Source organism: Mandrillus leucophaeus, unplaced genomic scaffold (assembly GCF_000951045.1).
Source record: "Mandrillus leucophaeus isolate KB7577 unplaced genomic scaffold, Mleu.le_1.0 Scaffold281, whole genome shotgun sequence".
Classification (NCBI taxonomy): domain Eukaryota; kingdom Metazoa; phylum Chordata; class Mammalia; order Primates; family Cercopithecidae; genus Mandrillus; species Mandrillus leucophaeus.
In genome coordinates, this window is record NW_012102932.1 from 472,993 (window position 1) to 489,693 (window position 16,701).

At 42.7% G+C, this 16,701-nt stretch overlaps 1 protein-coding gene across 2 annotated transcripts in view; it reads right to left on the reverse strand.

Moving 5' to 3' along the window:
* Positions 1-629: 629 nt before the first annotated feature.
* MAP1B (microtubule-associated protein 1B) overlaps positions 630-16,701 on the reverse strand; it is a 107,005-nt gene continuing 90,933 nt past the window's right edge. For both annotated transcript variants that reach the window (XM_011985229.1, XM_011985228.1), the window contains 3 exons: positions 9,882-16,383; positions 6,428-6,666; positions 630-5,118 (listed from right to left, as the gene is read on the reverse strand). In XM_011985229.1, the coding sequence (XP_011840619.1) occupies positions 4,963-5,118; positions 6,428-6,666; positions 9,882-16,383 (6,897 nt within the window). In that variant the 3' untranslated portion in view covers positions 630-4,962. The remainder of the gene's footprint in view (positions 5,119-6,427; positions 6,667-9,881; positions 16,384-16,701) is intronic.

Here is a 16,701-nt window from a genome sequence, read left to right on the forward strand (position 1 = left end):
GGGTATGAGTCAAAACCATAACATATGATGTTAGTTAGCTAGAGGATATTCTGTAACAGTGAGCAAGGAACTAAGAGAAAGATAAGGTACTGAGCACAATTGCTGAATATGATAGGTTCTGGTCTGATCTGTTTTTTCTATGCTAGGTTCTGGTCTGATCTGTTTTTTTCTTTTTTTTTTTTTTTTTTCCAGAGACAGGGTCTCTTTCTTGCCCAGGCTGGAGTGCAATGGCACAATCATGGTTCACTACAGCCTTGAACTGCTGGGCTCAAATGATTCTCCCACCTTGGCCTCCCAAAGTACTGGGATCACAGGCATGTACCACTGCACCCAGCTATCCTTTTTCTTTTCTTTTCTTTTTAAGCAATAATTTTAATTGTTCCTTCCCTTCACCTCCCAGTTTCTGTTCTTAGACGCTCACATCCTCTAGGGCTTGGCTATAAAAGTTAACGAGGTAGCAGTTGCAAGTATTAGCAAGACCCTTTCAGGAGTTTGCCAAAAGCCAGGGAGCCCACCTTGAAAAGAACATAGTCAGTCCCTGCTGTCATGCCCTGACTGCCCAGCATTCTGCGTGAGTGGCAAAGCCCAACTCAGGAACACAAAGCAAAAGACAGCACAGCACACACATGAACTTTTGCCACTTTTGTATTTTATTGTGGAACTGAGTTTTTTTTTTTTCCTTTACATCAAATATCCTCAATGGAAGAGGGGATATTGCACACAAATATCATAAAAGCACTACATATTACTTTCACTGGAAACTAATTTTCTACATTAGATATGACTGGATAGGATAGAAGTGATGCAGGATTATAAGACATAATACCATACACAGCTGCAGACTGACACAAACACCATTCAGAACAAGAGAGAGGAGTGTGAAGTGCTTCTCAGCCGGGCTCAAGACCACTTCTTTCCAGTGCTGGAAAGAGGGGCTGCATGCAGTGGAGGAAAAGCGTGTCTCTGAACTGCCACAGGGTGTTCTCGAAAGGGCAGCCCGGTCTTGATGCCACTTCTCCATGGCCCCCGTTTTGGGGAGCTCCAAACAAATGCAGAGAAGCTGCTTATTTTTTCCCTTCCTTTTCAGTTTTTGATGCTGCCTTTAAAAATCAACTTCATGAAGTCACAGATTTTTTAACAGTAAATAGTTTTAATACCAGGTGAATAACCTAATTGCTTTCAAAGAAATGCTCATCCCTAGGCTGCTTTTGGTGTATTGTTCAGTTGGTTAAAAGATAAAAGCTTACAGTTCCTTTCAAATGGAAACAGGATCTTTTCTTCTAAATCTGAAGCACAAAAAAAAAAAGTTATTATCCTAACTCACAATATCATTACTGAGCAGGAACCTCCTGTGACAGGTGACTAAAGAGAGGCAAGAAAAGCAAATTGAGAATTGTAGAGCAGCTCCTAAGAGCTGAAATTTGGTAATAGAGGGAAAATGAAAGGTGGTAAGATTTCCATTAGCAAATGATTAAATCTTAATTAAATGAGTATTGGAAAGCTCCTAGACTGCATAAGCTATTGGAGACACTTAAAACATTCATATACACTGGGGAAACCATTCACTATGATATGTAACGTTAAGGAAAAAAAATTTTTTTGAACTCCATGGAAAATGGTGTTTAAAAGGGGGAGGAGGGGAAGTTAGTCATTGTATCCAGTCCCACCACAAGACTGAGAAAGCATGCACAGGGCTCAGGGTTTTGAGAAAGGGGACAGAACTGGTTAAAATTGAAAATGGAGGATCATCTCTAACATTTAGTCTCTGTAGAATTTTGTTTAAGAATACTACCAAAAAGGTCATGATCATGAGTGCTATCTCGATACAATCCCATCGTTTAAACAGAGTGTAAATTCCTTCCACTCAAATATTCAATCTATACAATTGGATTAAGTAATCAGTATGAACAAAGCTCCTAGAAGTCTGTGTCGATCTTTAGCTCTCACTTAGAATGTACATGGTACATTGTGATGGCTGTTACTAAACTAATCGTGTATTTATGGAACTAGCAAAATTAGGTTAGTCACACAGGCAGGAAAGGTGTCTGGAAGGACAGGAGCAACCTGTAATGCGAATATTGGTTTTCTTGGTATACTCAGGCTCTGTGGTCATTATTGAGAACAATGGATGGAGAAAGGTACTGATAGATTTCATAGGAAAAAGAGCCAGCTGACTAGTGATAGTTTTTATATATTTTTCCCATTAAATCCCATAGCAAAAAAAAAAAAAAAAAAAAGAGAGAGAGAGAGAGAGAGAAAGTGAGGGGGGTGGAGTGGTTATAACTGAAGACTGGCTATAATTCTCCTACAATGTTTATAGTTTTTAAACCAAAATAATGTACATGTTAAATACATTTAATTTGGGAAACTGGAAAATTACTTCATCTTCTGTCAAAGAAAAATCAACCAGAGGTCTGGATTTGGCAAGAAGGCTAAAAATCTGGTTTTCTTCCCACGTATTATGTAGACCAATTCAACTTAAGAGCTAACCATTAAATAATTATCTCGAGTATCTTAGGTTGTCTTATAAAATAAGTTTGAAGTAGATGCGTTTATACTCAATGAAATTCATTTGCGTCACAATGACTTTTCCATCATGTGTTAATTTCTTGTACCCTTAATATGTTATTTTTCAAGGACTTGAAAGAAATGGGGTAATAAATAAAAGCTGCATTTCTAGAGAAGCCTAACAAAAATAGAATATTAATTTTCTTTAAAAAATTAAACATTTGAAAAACGTAATTCACAGCATTAAGTAGACTGCACAGGTCCTCAGTGAAAGGACCCTGAAGAAGCGTTTTTTTAAACCCTCATTGTAGTTAGCAGTGCAAAACATACACTTATCAGACAAAAATAAACTAAAATGTTAATTTTGAAATAAATAACTAACATAGAAAATAAAATGAGGTCATTGTTCTCTACTCCGTAGATCTTAGAGTCTGCAGGAAATGTAATGTGACAGAGCACAACACAGTTGTCACGGAGAGGTTTGCCGCATCTGAACACTGGGTGCATTGATCTGCAACTTGAAACTTGATGTCAGTTTTAATCATGATCTGGCTTCCCAGGTTCACAGTTCAATGATGACAATGATGGAAATTTTCTCTAAACTCTACATGAACCGTAGGAGTTGAGAATTCATTTGTTTTCAATGTACTATTTCTTTTATTTTTTTTTTTTTTCCAGAAAAGAAAATCCCAAAGCAAATTTGTGCTAGGGTTCTTTGAACTTGGCTCTTTTACCTCATGGTTGAAGATCTTGAAAGAAGTATGTAGGATACCACTGGGTGATGTACTTGTCAAGGCCCTGAAAAGTAGCCTACCATGCCATTCTCCCCCACTCTCAAGTAGCACTTTTATGTTATGGGAATCAAGGGGTGGGAGGTATCATTATTCCTGGTAGTTATGGGTTTTTAATAAATATCATTACTGCAATATCAGACTTCAATCTTGCCAGAACTTCAAAAAACATTATTCAATTTTTGTCTTACGAAACACTTAAAAAAAAGACTATCACTTGAGAATTTTCTTTGCAATTTCCTGTAAATGAAAACATTTGTTAAAAAGTTCATCTATGAAAAGTTCTCACATATCTTAAAAAAAAATTCTTCTGTACACTTGTTCCCATAATTACGTTGAAATTAATGGAAAATTTAAAAAGCCAATGTAAGACAAAGGTAAATACTGTACACTTGCTGAGAACCTCTTCCACCATAAGATTCACTGTTTTCCCAGTTCTGATCATAGAAGCCATTTCAGTCTTGAACTTGCAGTAGTAAAGAAGCTGTGAAAGGCACAACTTGTTTGACTGAGAGGCCACAGGTGCACTGAAGTGGGATTCAACACACATGACTCAGCATCAAACTGTTGGACCAATCAGACCAGCTTCTAGTACCCCCACACGCGCTCACCCATGTGCTCCTTTAAGTATCTATAATCCTATAGGGATGTTTTATAAACTTGCTGTCTCACATTAAAAAATAAGTGCATCAAGTATCTTTGTACATTCAAGTCACTTCCTAAGGCAAATTGTCTACCATATGTACTCCCAACTGCTTTGGTATTTGCTTCAGTTAATTGGGGTGGACTTGGGTGTTGCTGCATGCAGGTTAATCGACTCAGAGTGGACTAAGTGGGTGGACAAATGCTGGGAGCATGCCTTAGATCAATCTACTTGTGTGTTTAGAGTCTGAGAGTTCTGAATGGGGCCCAAACCACTTGCATGGCCAGTCTACACTCACTACATCATGTCAGTGTGCAGCCTTCAAACTGAAGGAGCTTAATTAAGATGTGAAAATATCACATGCCCTCATAACAAGTTTTGTTCTTTTTACTTTTCTTCTAGCCAACTTGTTTTAGAAAATTAAGACTCTTTTTGATGACTCAGACTGACAAAAATGGAAAACTTTGCCTATGTAGACTAAAGAATGCCTACTGCCTGAGAAAATACAGACCTAATTGTTGGTTATTTTCTCCTCCTTACCCCACCCTGCTCTCTCTTTTTCTCTCTGGGTATCTCACCAGAACTCTCTGTCATTACATCTCCTTCTCTTGCATTCCTTTTCTTTCTCATTCTTTCTCCGTCTCTCTCCTGCGTTCTCTTTGTGCTCTCACTCTCTCTCACTCTCTCCCGCGCTCTCTCTCTCTCTAAGACAAATGCCTCTACCTAGCAGAAGTCAGTTGGGTTGGCTAGTGCATGGTTTCCAAATGTTCAGCAGAGATGAACTGGGGTAGGTAATTTTGCAGGAACTTGAACCCTATTGTGGGAATACTGTTACTTCCCTTAGCAATCAGCAAAAACTGAGAAATTTAGTGACTTGCATCACCATGACACAGTATAGCATTTGGCAGGTAATTGTTCAGCGACTTAACTAGATGAATTGACTTTTTAGAAAAGGTGATTTCAAATTGAAGAATTTCTGGAAACAAAGTTCAGATCCTGTGGTGTGGCTGGCCTTGCTTTTTACAGTTCAATCTTGCATGCAGGGAAGGATTCATCTTGCATAACCACTGTGCTGCTGCTTGCTAAAACCATGATGTTGAGGTCTTGCTGTTTCTCGTGGGTCTCCTGGTACCATTCCCTCATCACTTCTGAGTCATGAGTTGGGATCAGTGTCACCTGCAGGGAGAGACAAAAAAAAAAAAAAGCTATTTAAGGGCAGAAACAGAAACCATGGAAAAAAAGAAAATGAATAGCAAGGTATTAGTTAGACCACTGGAAGAAGAAGGGAAATGAGAGAAAAATTCTCTATTTTCCTCAAGAAATGCAAAGGATTTTTCGATGTATATTTTCCAGGAACCAGAATAAAGCTGCAAAGAAAAGCTATTGTTTCTAAGGGAAATTGAAGGCTGGAACCAAAGGCAACTAATCACTTGTCAATTCGTTCATCTACATTCACTGTCAGTTTCTCAGTTCTTTACTGCTAAGAAAGTGCTTCTGTTAGGGTACAATTTCTTGTATTTCCTTTAACACAACTGGTAAGTTTTGCATAAAAGATGTTGCATATTTAATCCAAGGAGTTTTATCATGCACTTCAAAGCCCTCAAAAGCCCACTCATTGTGCGTAACTAACATTTTGTCCTGAGAACAAAGATCTGCACCTTTACTTTATGTGTGTGGTTGGGGATGGAGGTATGGAGGTATGGGGTGGGTAGGTAATGTCCTGAATAGTATAAATTCCGTCTAGTATTCAGTAAGAAGCCACTGGGTGCCTCTCATTAGATTTCATATGATTAAATAACAAGTAATTCTATATAATATGATACAAGCACAATTTACTATGTAATTTTGTACAGAACCACAAATAAAACTTGATAAGCAAAGATCACCGCTGAATTAATAATGGCTCGTTCTACGAATCATTTAAGGCCAGGAGTTCGAGACCAGCCTGGGCAACATAGAGAGACCCTGTCATTAAATAAATAAGGGATGGTTTGTGGTCAGGCCTGATGTTTGGGAGTTGGGAGTGTCCTGTGAGGGACTATATTCAGCAATGCTCCTACTGTGGAATTTCACATGGACAGCTGTTTTTCTAAATGGCCCTATTCCTAGCTACAGTCTACTCATAAAACACAAAGGAAGAAAGGAAATATGACCGCTTTGATTCACACACACAAGACTCTTGGCATACTGGAGGAAGGGCAATGAATCTTGGGCCCATTTTGCAGATAAATGGTTTCTGCTTTAGTTAAGGTGGCTTTCCTCCAAGGCTGTGGTTGCTGGTGGTGCCAAGAATATTATTTCTTGTACTACCTACTGTATGTTAAACTGACTTTGTTCTCAGGATATTTCATGTGTGATAGACACAGGAGGCTCCTCATGTGAATCCACAGCCAGCCACATGAGGCGCCTCTTTAAACATGGTTCCTTCCCATTGCCTCTGGACACAGCTCAATCTGCAGTGCAGACACTGTTGAGGAGTTCTCACCTGCATGTTGCTGCCCCACTGAGCCTTTCCTTCCAACAAAGCGTCCAGGACAGCCCGGCTGGGCTCCTCAGCAGCAGGGTCATTCCCACTCACCACGTAGTAGGAAGACCGTACTCTCTTGAAAAATTCCACATCAACATTCTTACTATTGCTGTGGTTAGGTATGTAGCACAGGTCCAAATACACAGGGAGGCCTGGGGGCACAGTGGAGGACTTGGTTGCCTTGGTGGTTCCTGGTCCTTGGGTAAATAAACAAAGACAAAGCAAGGTCATAGCAAGGTGAAGAGACCATACATCCAGCACATGTTCCCTACTCAACCACACCTTCCCTACTCAATCACAAGCAGGTCCTCTGGGACATGCAAAGTGGTGACAGCATTTCCATCTCCCTGGGAATCTGTCAAGGGCATTTGCGCTAGCAATGTGACAAAACATAACATGGTTGTTTACCATCTCAATAGGAGAAGTGAAGAATGGGATGGTTTCCCTTTGTGGACAGCCAACATTAGGAAGCAAGAAGAGTTTGAAGGCCTTTCCCAAGATGGCACTAGATATAATACCCCTCCTAAAGAAGCTGCTAATGTGCTTCTTTATTTGATAAGTGATCTAAGAAGTACATTTTAAAAGTCAAAAGAAAACATCTGTATTTGGCAAAACATAGCTAAGTTATCTTAGTAATCCACTTCAGCGTCTCATGATTGCAATTTTGTCCACAGCTGGGTATTATACCCTAACGTTCCACTTAGTAAATAGTTTTGATCTTAACCCCATATGATTTCCAAGGCCCTCAGCACCTCAGTCTCGCTCACAAACTGATGAAACACCATATTCTCTCCTTAGCACAGTATTCTGAAAACTGATGCTTCTTTCCCTAGACAAGGCTGGATGCTGAACTTGGGCAAAAGACGGTTCAGAAAGACTAGGCTTTCTCTAACTAATCAGGACATATCAGCCTGCAACCAAAACCCCAGTCAAATCACAAAGGCCTAGGAAAACTAACTTGTTTTCCAGTTAGGAAGTTTAAAGCTTTTGAAACATTAATAGAACTAGCATTTTGAGGCAGTGGTTCTTTAGCCTGACTACAGAATTAGAATCACCTCGGATGCTTAATACTGACACCCAGGCCTCATTCTCTAGAGTCTGACTTAAGTAGGTTTGGGTTGGGGTCTGGCACTACTGTCTTTTAAAAGCACCCCAGGTGATTCTAACATGCAGCTGGTTTCATTGCTGTAAAGCCAATTAAAACACCAGCTAGATTTTATATGCTTAATCCTCTTTCTCCATAGGATATTTAAAGACTATCATCCCAGATTCAAAACCACCAGCTAATTCTATCAACTGTCCAGTTTTATTTTTAGAGGGCTAAGGGAGTGGTGAGAATCAGCCAAAGTAATAATTGGATAAGCTAATTCATTCTATGAATAGATCAATAGGTTATTTTAATGAATCTGAGCTGAAAGCCCTCAAAATACCCAGTGGGGGCCTCCTAAAGAATTCTGACTTGTAGTAGAAGTTTGTGAGTTACAGTTCTTCCAATAATTAAACATGTCTGCAATTTCCCCCTCTACTCTAAATCACAACCATCAACATCAAATGAATATTGCTCACAGAAGCACAAACCAACAGAACTGCTGAAAGTTGGCCCAGGTTTGCTTTAAAAGTCAATTAGTACTGCAACTTTGCCTTTGTAGACATCTAAAAGCATCTCCAAAATAAATGAAAATTAACTCATTTTCACTTATTACTTTGCCTTTAAATTACCTCTTTAAATGTCCAAAAAGTTTTTTTAAAAAGTCAATTGTGTGGGCTAGGATGTATATGTTCTGGCAAACTTGGGAGTAAATTTCAGTTGGTTTTATCTGTTTAAATGGATTTCATGTTTTCTCCCTAAGTGCAGGTCAGTTGTCAACTCTTTCAGATGAAAGGGTTAATTATCTGGTGGTTTGTCATTCATTTTAAACATGAAAAAAATTCCGATTATTTTCTACATGCATGTAAAAAGGCCAAATGTGCTGAGAACTGAGTCTTAAAATTGATACTCCATATTGTTTAAAGTAAAAACTTGTAGTTTTAACAAATCTAAATCCTAAAGTGTACTTAATTGGAGAGCTGCAAAGATTACTCTATCAGATTTTCCCTAATAAATCAGGGCAATGTTACTTAAATTATGTTGTGCCTTACATGTTTGGGTCCATTTATATTACACTTTGTGAATTGTGATCTAAAATCTCTGAATAATTACCTAAAGCAAATAAAATGTATGAATGCCAATCCTTGTGATTGATGTGAAGCAATAAAATGAAGCAGTACTGCAGAGACCAGTTCCATCAAAAGCCCAGGTCATTACCGAGAACATGATAAATCTGGGAATCATGACCAAAACATGAATGATCAAAAATCAGGGATATCTGCTCCTGCCAAGTGGAATTTCATTTGCTTATTTATTTTTGAGAGACAGGGTCTTGCTCTGTCGCCTAGGCTTGGAGTGCAGTGATACATACAATTCTGGCTCACTGCAGCCTTGACTTCTTGGGCTAAAGTGATCCTCCTGCCTCAGCCTCCCAAGTAGCTAAGACTACAAGCATATGCCACCACACCCAACTAATTAAAAACATTTTTTTGTGGAGATAGGGTCTTGCTATGTTGCATAGGCTGGTCTCAACCTCCTGGGCTGAAGCTAACCTCCTACCTCAGCCTCCCAAAGTTCTGAAATTACAGGCATGAGGCCATGCACCCAGCTTCCAAGTGGAATTTTAATCTGAAATAGCATTGAGTCTCTACTAATGAGGCCATGGGTAAGAGAAGAGTAAGAAAAGAGTCATCAATGTTTTTCTCTTAATTTTCCCTGGATACTCACTGGTCACCTGAAATTATAGTACTTTTTGGCTGACATGAAAATGGAACACTGCCTTTAATGAAGATTTATCTCCAACCTGGTTATGTTTTAAATAAAAATGTAAAAATTTTTAATTTTAAAATTTAATTTTTTTTAAAAAAGGACTCTAAATCTTCAGTCTAGACTGGTCGATCCAGTCTTGGTGTGAAACCTCTGGTTCTCCTTAGGCCTTTAGGAGCTCCTGGTCTGTGTTACCCTGCTGGATTCTGGGGCCAGCATGGCTGAAACCAGTCTTCCAGAAACATCTGAAAGACACATCCTTGGTTCTGAAGATTTAGAACAGGGTTGTAGTTGCTGTGTTCCAAAATAGCACAAAATCAGGAATCCCATGTGATGAATCACAGCTGCTTTGAACCATACACTGAGCTATTTCCAAGCCTTAAGGCCACACTGGACTGAGACATATACCTTTGGGCAGAGGAGAAGAGTACAGGGAAGGTAAAGCATCAATTGTGCTCCCTCGTCTTCCCAGTACAAAGCCAAACAGGGAAATATAAAGGTTGTAAATTAAGTAGAATGGTTGTGGCATATATCCAATGCCCGGCCTTCTCAACCTACCTGCAGTGGCGGTCTTGGCCGACTTGGATGCAGAGGCATTGGCAGCATTCTTGGTCTCCTTGTCCTTCTCTTCCCCACGTGCAGCTTTGACCTCAGGAGTGGTGGTGGGTTTTGCTGCCTTTTCCACAGATTCTTTCTTCTTAGGAGAAGCCACCCTGGACACCTTATCTGAGGATTCTTTCAAGCCTGCTGGTTTTGGTGAAGCTGCCAAGGGCTTAGACTTCCCATCACTCTTTTTGACAGGTGAAGATGACTTGGTCTTTGTACCTGGCTTTTTGGTTTTGGTCTTCTCTTTCAGATCTTTCTTTAGAGCTTTTCCCAGGTTCTGCTCAAGGGCCAAGGCCTCTGGGTCCACCATGGACACATCAGGATGGCGTGGCGAAGGGCTGCGGTCTTGCACGGGAGCTGGAGGTGGGTCCATGTGTTTGTACGTGACAGTTTTATCTGTAGGGATGGTTTCCGACTCGTCTTCAGAGTCGATATTGGCATCAGCCGTGATGGAGGGGCACTCTTCAGTCTCCGGGGGAACATCAGAGTCGGTCTGGGATGGGGCCGACTCGCTGACTGAGGTGGGAGGGGTTTCATCACACTGTCGGCCCTGTTGCTTTCCTCCTGGAGGCGGTGGGGCTCCCCCTGATTGAGTGAGGGGCTTTTCAGATTCTTCAGTGGGCTCTTCACTGGCAAACCACTCAAGAGGATTGGGATTAATGAAGGAGGGTGAAAGCTCTGTCTTGGGGTGCTTGTATTCACAGGAGGACACGAGGCATAAATCGACATCCTGGCGGGCTTCTGAGGGGGACTTCTTTTCTGCAGTGTAGCATAGGTCTGAAGTCTCGTAGGAATATGTGGATGCCTGAGGGGTTCTAGTGATTTTCTCTGTAGTCTCGTAACAGTATGTGGAAGTATCGGGGGTTCGTGTCGTCTTTGTAGCTGTCTCATAGGAGTAACTTTCAGACTCAGGGAAACTGGTAATTTTCTCAGTGGTCTCGTAAGAGTAGCTGGGGTCCCCAAGTGTGTGGCCACCATCCTCAGAGTCATCATAGCCATTGCTGATGTCATCCAGAAGCCTTCTAGACCTCTCAGTCTTTTCATAGCTGTAACCACTCACTTCAGGGGGGCTGGTGGTCTTTTCACTTATGTCATATGAGTACCCACCCTCTTCAGGGGTCCGTGTGGTCTTCTCAATAATTTCATAGGAATAGTCACCATCTTCAGGGGTCTTGGTGGTTTTCCCAATGGTCTCATAGGAGTAGCCACTGTCACTTGGGGATTTTGTGGTTCTCTCTATCTTCTCATAGTAATAGCCGCCCACATCTGAGGTCCGGGTGGTCTTCTCATAAGACTCGTAGTCATAATCTTCTTCATCTGGGGACCTAGTTGTTTTCTCAGGCTTTTGATAGGCATAGCTAAAGTCACCAGGTGTCTTCCCTCCACTGTCCTTCTCCAGGCCAGGTGTGGCCAAATCTCTATTCAAGGCTAGATGGTGTTGCATGGTATCAAATAACACTGAGGCACGGAAGCCATAGGGCTCTGCGGATGCCGCATCTATGGGTGGAGAAGAGGAAGTGTGGCAAGCTGCTGTTTTCTCTTTGACTGCAGAGGTAGAATCTGAAAAAGTAGGTGAATATAAAGGAGAGGACTCTCGTGGGGTGAGTGGAGAGATATCAGATTTTGGAGAAAGCTTCTCTCCTTCCAGACTTTGCACTTTTTCAGAGGTGAGTGAGGCATATAAGGACATATCTCTTGGAGGAGCAACATCAGATAGAGTATCTTCTTGGAGAGGAGAAGCGATCTGAGAAGGGGTATGAGCAGAAGAGGTGGATGGGGAGGCCTCTACCTGAGATACTGAGATGAGCTCAGAAAGATCATTATCTTGGGTATAGGACGGCTCCTCCATAGGTGGTATCTTATGTGATAAACTGGAGTCCTGCATGTCAGAAGGACTGTAGTCCACTTCAGTTGGCCCATTTTCAGTGATGTGAAGCACACCTGCACCCACTGTAGGATGATCTGGAGACTGTCGACTGAAGTCCATAGCAAGGGAGTGCTCAGGAGATTCTTGGCCAAATTCAATAGACATTGAGGACTGTTCAGATCTGTGATCTTGAACGGGTGTCCTGGACTTTGCAGTTTTAGGGGAGAAGTCTGGTGGGGAAATTGACATCGGTCTTGGGCATTCTTCTTTAGATGGAGACATTTCTGTTTCCTGGAATGTGGTAGGTGTTTGCACAACAGACACTGAAAGGGAGTCATCTACTTCTGTGGAATGTGGGGAGCCAACCTCAGCATGCAGAGAAGGAGACACATCATCTGTTGTTGGCTCTGGAAATGAGCTCGTAGCCACTGAGGCTGTGGACACTGAGGCCACACCCTCCATATGAGAGTATGTGTCTTCCGCTACACCCTCATCAACAGGAGTAGCTGACTTGTCTGAGACAGTACCTTCAGAAATGGACATCTTAGTGTCTTCTTTAAAAGATCCAAACTGACTGACATCTATTTGTGTGGGAGAAACATCTCCTAATTTCCTTTCATCCAGAGCCAGTGCTGGTTGAGAACTCGTGGCTTCAACATCATCAGTTTTCTTTTCTTGGCCAAAGTCTTCTTTTATTGGTACAAAGTCTGTGCTTTTCCCTTCCTGTTTGTCTTGGTAAAGACTAGTGGAAGTCATTTCAGAAACTGGACTTACTTGGTCTGGAGAGCTTTGTTTTTCACTCTTTTCTTCAAAGGGGCTTTCGGCACCTCTGCCAGAAGCCTTGTCATCAGCACTTAGAAAACTTTCATAGGCAGACTCGGATCCAATGAGGGGCGGGCTGCGTAAAGGAGACAAAACTTTTTCAATAGGAGACTCTGAGTCAGGCACGGGCTCATCCATGGGGCTTACTGAAGCTCTTTCACTGTCATCTTTGGCATCACTGAATTCAAAACTCACTGGAACTGTTGGTGGTTTCTCGATTACTTCTGTAGGGAGGTGACTGGATTTCTCATCGGTGGGAGATTGGTAGTAAGGTGTGTGACCAGCACTGCCAGTCACAGACTGAGATGGTGACACCACTTCCAGAGTCTTGTCCTCAGGACTAGCACAATGTTCTTCAACTACTTCTTGGGTTACCTCAGGAGACACCGGGGCTACTTCTGCCTCTGCAGAGACTTTAATCTCATTGGGCGTCAGAGAGAAGTTCACACTACGTTCACCCAGGGGGGTCTTTTCTAAGGGTGATGGTGGAGATGGACTCAGGGATGGGCTCTTTGATGGGCTGAGCCTTTCACCTGAAACAGCTGAGATGGTATCTTTGATGTCCAACGTGGTGCTGGCTTTCACTTCAGAGCAGTAAGCATCACGTAGAGCAGATCTGCTGAATTTGTCTTCCTCCATGGAAGAGGGTGGTGATATGGTAGAGGCTGAAGCATTGTAATCCTTGCCATCAGTGGCATCTGTTTTTGATCCTTCAGAAAATCCGTTGAGTGGTGTAACATCAGCAGGTTTAGAGTATTCCTGAGAATACAATGAAGACTCGTATTTGGTGATATTTACGAATTCCTGAGAAGGGGACTCCGTCTCTTCATTGTTGGTCTCATCGCTCATCACATCTCGAGGGGTAGACATCTCATCCATGGGGGTAGGCTCACTGGATATCTCAATAGTAGACTGAGTGTAGCCAGAGGTGGCAGTGAATTCCTCAGGCTGGTCTTCTCGATTCTCCTCATCAGAAGCTGTGGCCTCGCTCTCTGAACCTCCAGGTAAAGTCTCATCATGAATTGAAGATGCAGGTTCTCGGCCAGGAGACTGGGCTCCTGGTTGCTTGGTTGGTGTGGTGAGGAATCCATACTGCTCCTCGGCACCACCAGCCTCTGCAGCCTTGTCGACCACAGCCATCACATAGTCTTCAGCTTCCATTTTTTCCGGCTCATATTCCTCCTCTCTGGCATCTTCAGCTTTGTCCTCCTCATCAGCCTCCTCCTCAGATTGTTCAGCCTCTCCTTTCTCAATGGCCTCATCCATGTCTTCTTCGGCTCGGTCATCCCCACTGGCCACAGACTCCCTCTTCTCCCTGATGTATGCATCAGCCTCCGCCTTGGCACTTTCCTCATACTCAGTGGGGCTGTGCTTAGAGGCGCTCACACATATGTGTTCCTCCCCATCCTCCTCTGGCTCCTCAGCCTCCTCAGTTTCTGCCTTCTCTTCATAGTCTCCAGTCTCTGAGGATTCTTCAAAACCCGCTCCTTCGTCTTCAAATTTTTCAATGTCGTCTACTCCCTGCTTCTCGACGGGCTCCAGCTCCTCAGGTGTCTGTTCACATTCGCCTTCCCCTTCAGTGGTGGTGATTCCCTCATCAGGGGACTCGGCAGGACCTTTGGTGACTTCTGTCTCCTTCTGGATGACGTAGGCTTCGACTGGTTCGGTTTCCTTCAGTTTCTCTTCATCTTCGATTAGCTCCAGCTGAGGCTTGATGTCCTTTGTTACATCGACCTCTTCAGCCTTTAACTCTTCAAAGTCCTTGGTTAGATCCTCAGGAGATGACATAAGGGACCTCTCAGCTTCAAGTTCTTTGGCAGGGCCAGTGGCCGCTATTCCAGCTGCCGCCACCACGGCTGCTGTGGCAGCTCCAGTGCCGACAGCTGCAGCGACAGCCTCTGTGGCCTTGCCTTCCTTCTTAATGACTTTTATTTTCCCCTTCTCCTTTGGCTTCCCGGCGGCAACAGAATCTTTCTTGACAGGCTCTTCCTTCTTGGGTACTTTTGGTTTTAAAGCAGCTGGTTTTTTTGCTTCAGGTAGAGGAGTAGATGATTTCTTTGCATCTTTAGGGAGCTTCTTAATTTCTTTTTTGGGTTCCTTTTCTTCCTTTTTCACTTCCTTCTTCTCTTCCTTCTTAACTTCCTTCTTGGCTTCCTTCAGCGGTGTTTCTTTCTTAACCTCTTTCTTGGGTTCTTTTTTCTCTTCTTTCTTGATTTCTTTTTTGACTTCTTTTTTCACCTCTTCCTTTTTTGGTTTTTCCTCCTTCTTGATAGGTGTTTTGTCCTCCTTTTTAGCCACTTCTTTCTTTGGCTTTTCCTTCTCCTCTTTCTTGTCTTCAGGCTTTGCCTTTGTTTCTTTTTTCACCGTCTTCTCCTTGGCGGCTTTGGGTTTGACATCTGTGGCTTGCTTCTCAGCCACCTCGGCCTTCACTGGAGATGGCTCTTCTTTGCTGGGAACCTCCTTTTCAGTCACTGAAGGTTTGGTCTCTGTTTTTACTGGCTTGTCTTTTTTCACTGTTACCTTTTCTTTGCTTTCAACTTTGGGTGGCTTTTCCACGTGATTCACTTTTGTGACCTCAGGGGTTTCTTCTTTTGACTCCTTGCGCACGGATTTGCTAGGAAGTGGTTTTGTGGCTGGCTTCAGACTTTCTCGGCTATCAGCCCTCTGTTTCAGTTTTGTTTGTTTCACCACAGGAGTGGGCACCTGGCCAGTGAGATCCTTTTGGGTGGCCAGTGGCTGCTTCAGAAAGTCTAGATGTTTGAGTTTTTCCAACCCTTCCAGGATGTTGTATTGGGTGCTGTTCCCAGGAAACAGGACTCGGATGATTTTTTCTGCAGGGTTTGCTGGATGCCATACAATCAAAGATGAGACTGAAGTTAAGTAGGAAATCGGGAGATCTACTTCTTGACCATTAGGCAGAATGAGTTCAGCCTTGTCTTTGTTGGTGCCAGTCCACTGCTGCATAAAATACTGCATTTCCTTGCTGCTCTTGACTGGATTAAGCACATACATCTCAAGTTTACCCACTCCCATTTTTTGGAAAAGAATGACAGGATCAATAGTATTGCCTACACTTCTAAACAGAGGTTCTGGTCTCATGGACAATTTGTTTAGGTACTGGAGAGTGAAGCATGCTTCTTCTATGCTTCTCTTCATCTTGATGTTTGGCTCTGGATTTTTGAGATTTTCAGGTACATTGAGAAATACAACTCCTAAGTCAGGGGAGATGAGATTTTTCATCCAGTCACTATTTGTGGTGGAGCCCTGGGACTGTTCTTCCTCGAGCTCTGCAATTTTCCGCTGTAGCATGCTGTTTATTCCAGGCAAATTGTCATCCCCAATGTGGGTGAGCAGGATGGAGTCCACTCGGTCTAAGTGTCGGATGAGCTTCCAGAAGCAGGATTTTCTCTCCGATCCGCCATTGATGAGCATATTGAAACCATTCACTGCAAACAAGGCAGAATCTCCCCTCCCTCCTGGAAAAATATAACAGCAGGGCTTGGAGAGCTTCAGAAATCCACCCGATGTGGGAGGTTCCAGGATGTCAAAGGGAGATGGGACTTCCACTGATTCTGAGAGATACTCAGTAAACTCAGAAAGTCCTTCCATTTCTGGCAAGATAGAAGCTGAATTGAGTTTAATATTGATGAAGTCTTGGAGATTGTGTCTGTCAAGATTGGAGTTCTTCCAGTCCCCTTCTTCAGGACAGAACAGGGTTAAGCTGGCTTTGTTAGCAGGATGGGTGGTGCTTAGTAACTCCCCGATCTGGGTTTTAAAAAAAGAAAGAAAGAAAGAAAAGGTGTAAGTGATTATCATCACTAATCCATCATCTCCAGCTATAACTATGTGTTATAGGATCACAGGATGCACATAGGACCAGTTTCAGACATGCACTCATGTAGCGATGCTGGTTGCTTAAATGCTGAAACACTTCCCTACTAGAAGGTGAACAGCCCTTTGTCCTGAGCCCCGATACTACTGGCTTCTACCTCAACCAGCACCCACTCACCCCGGCACCTCCCCGACAACCCCTCCACCATCTATTCCTGCCCAGCAGGGGAATGCCAGAAATCTGCTCCAGTT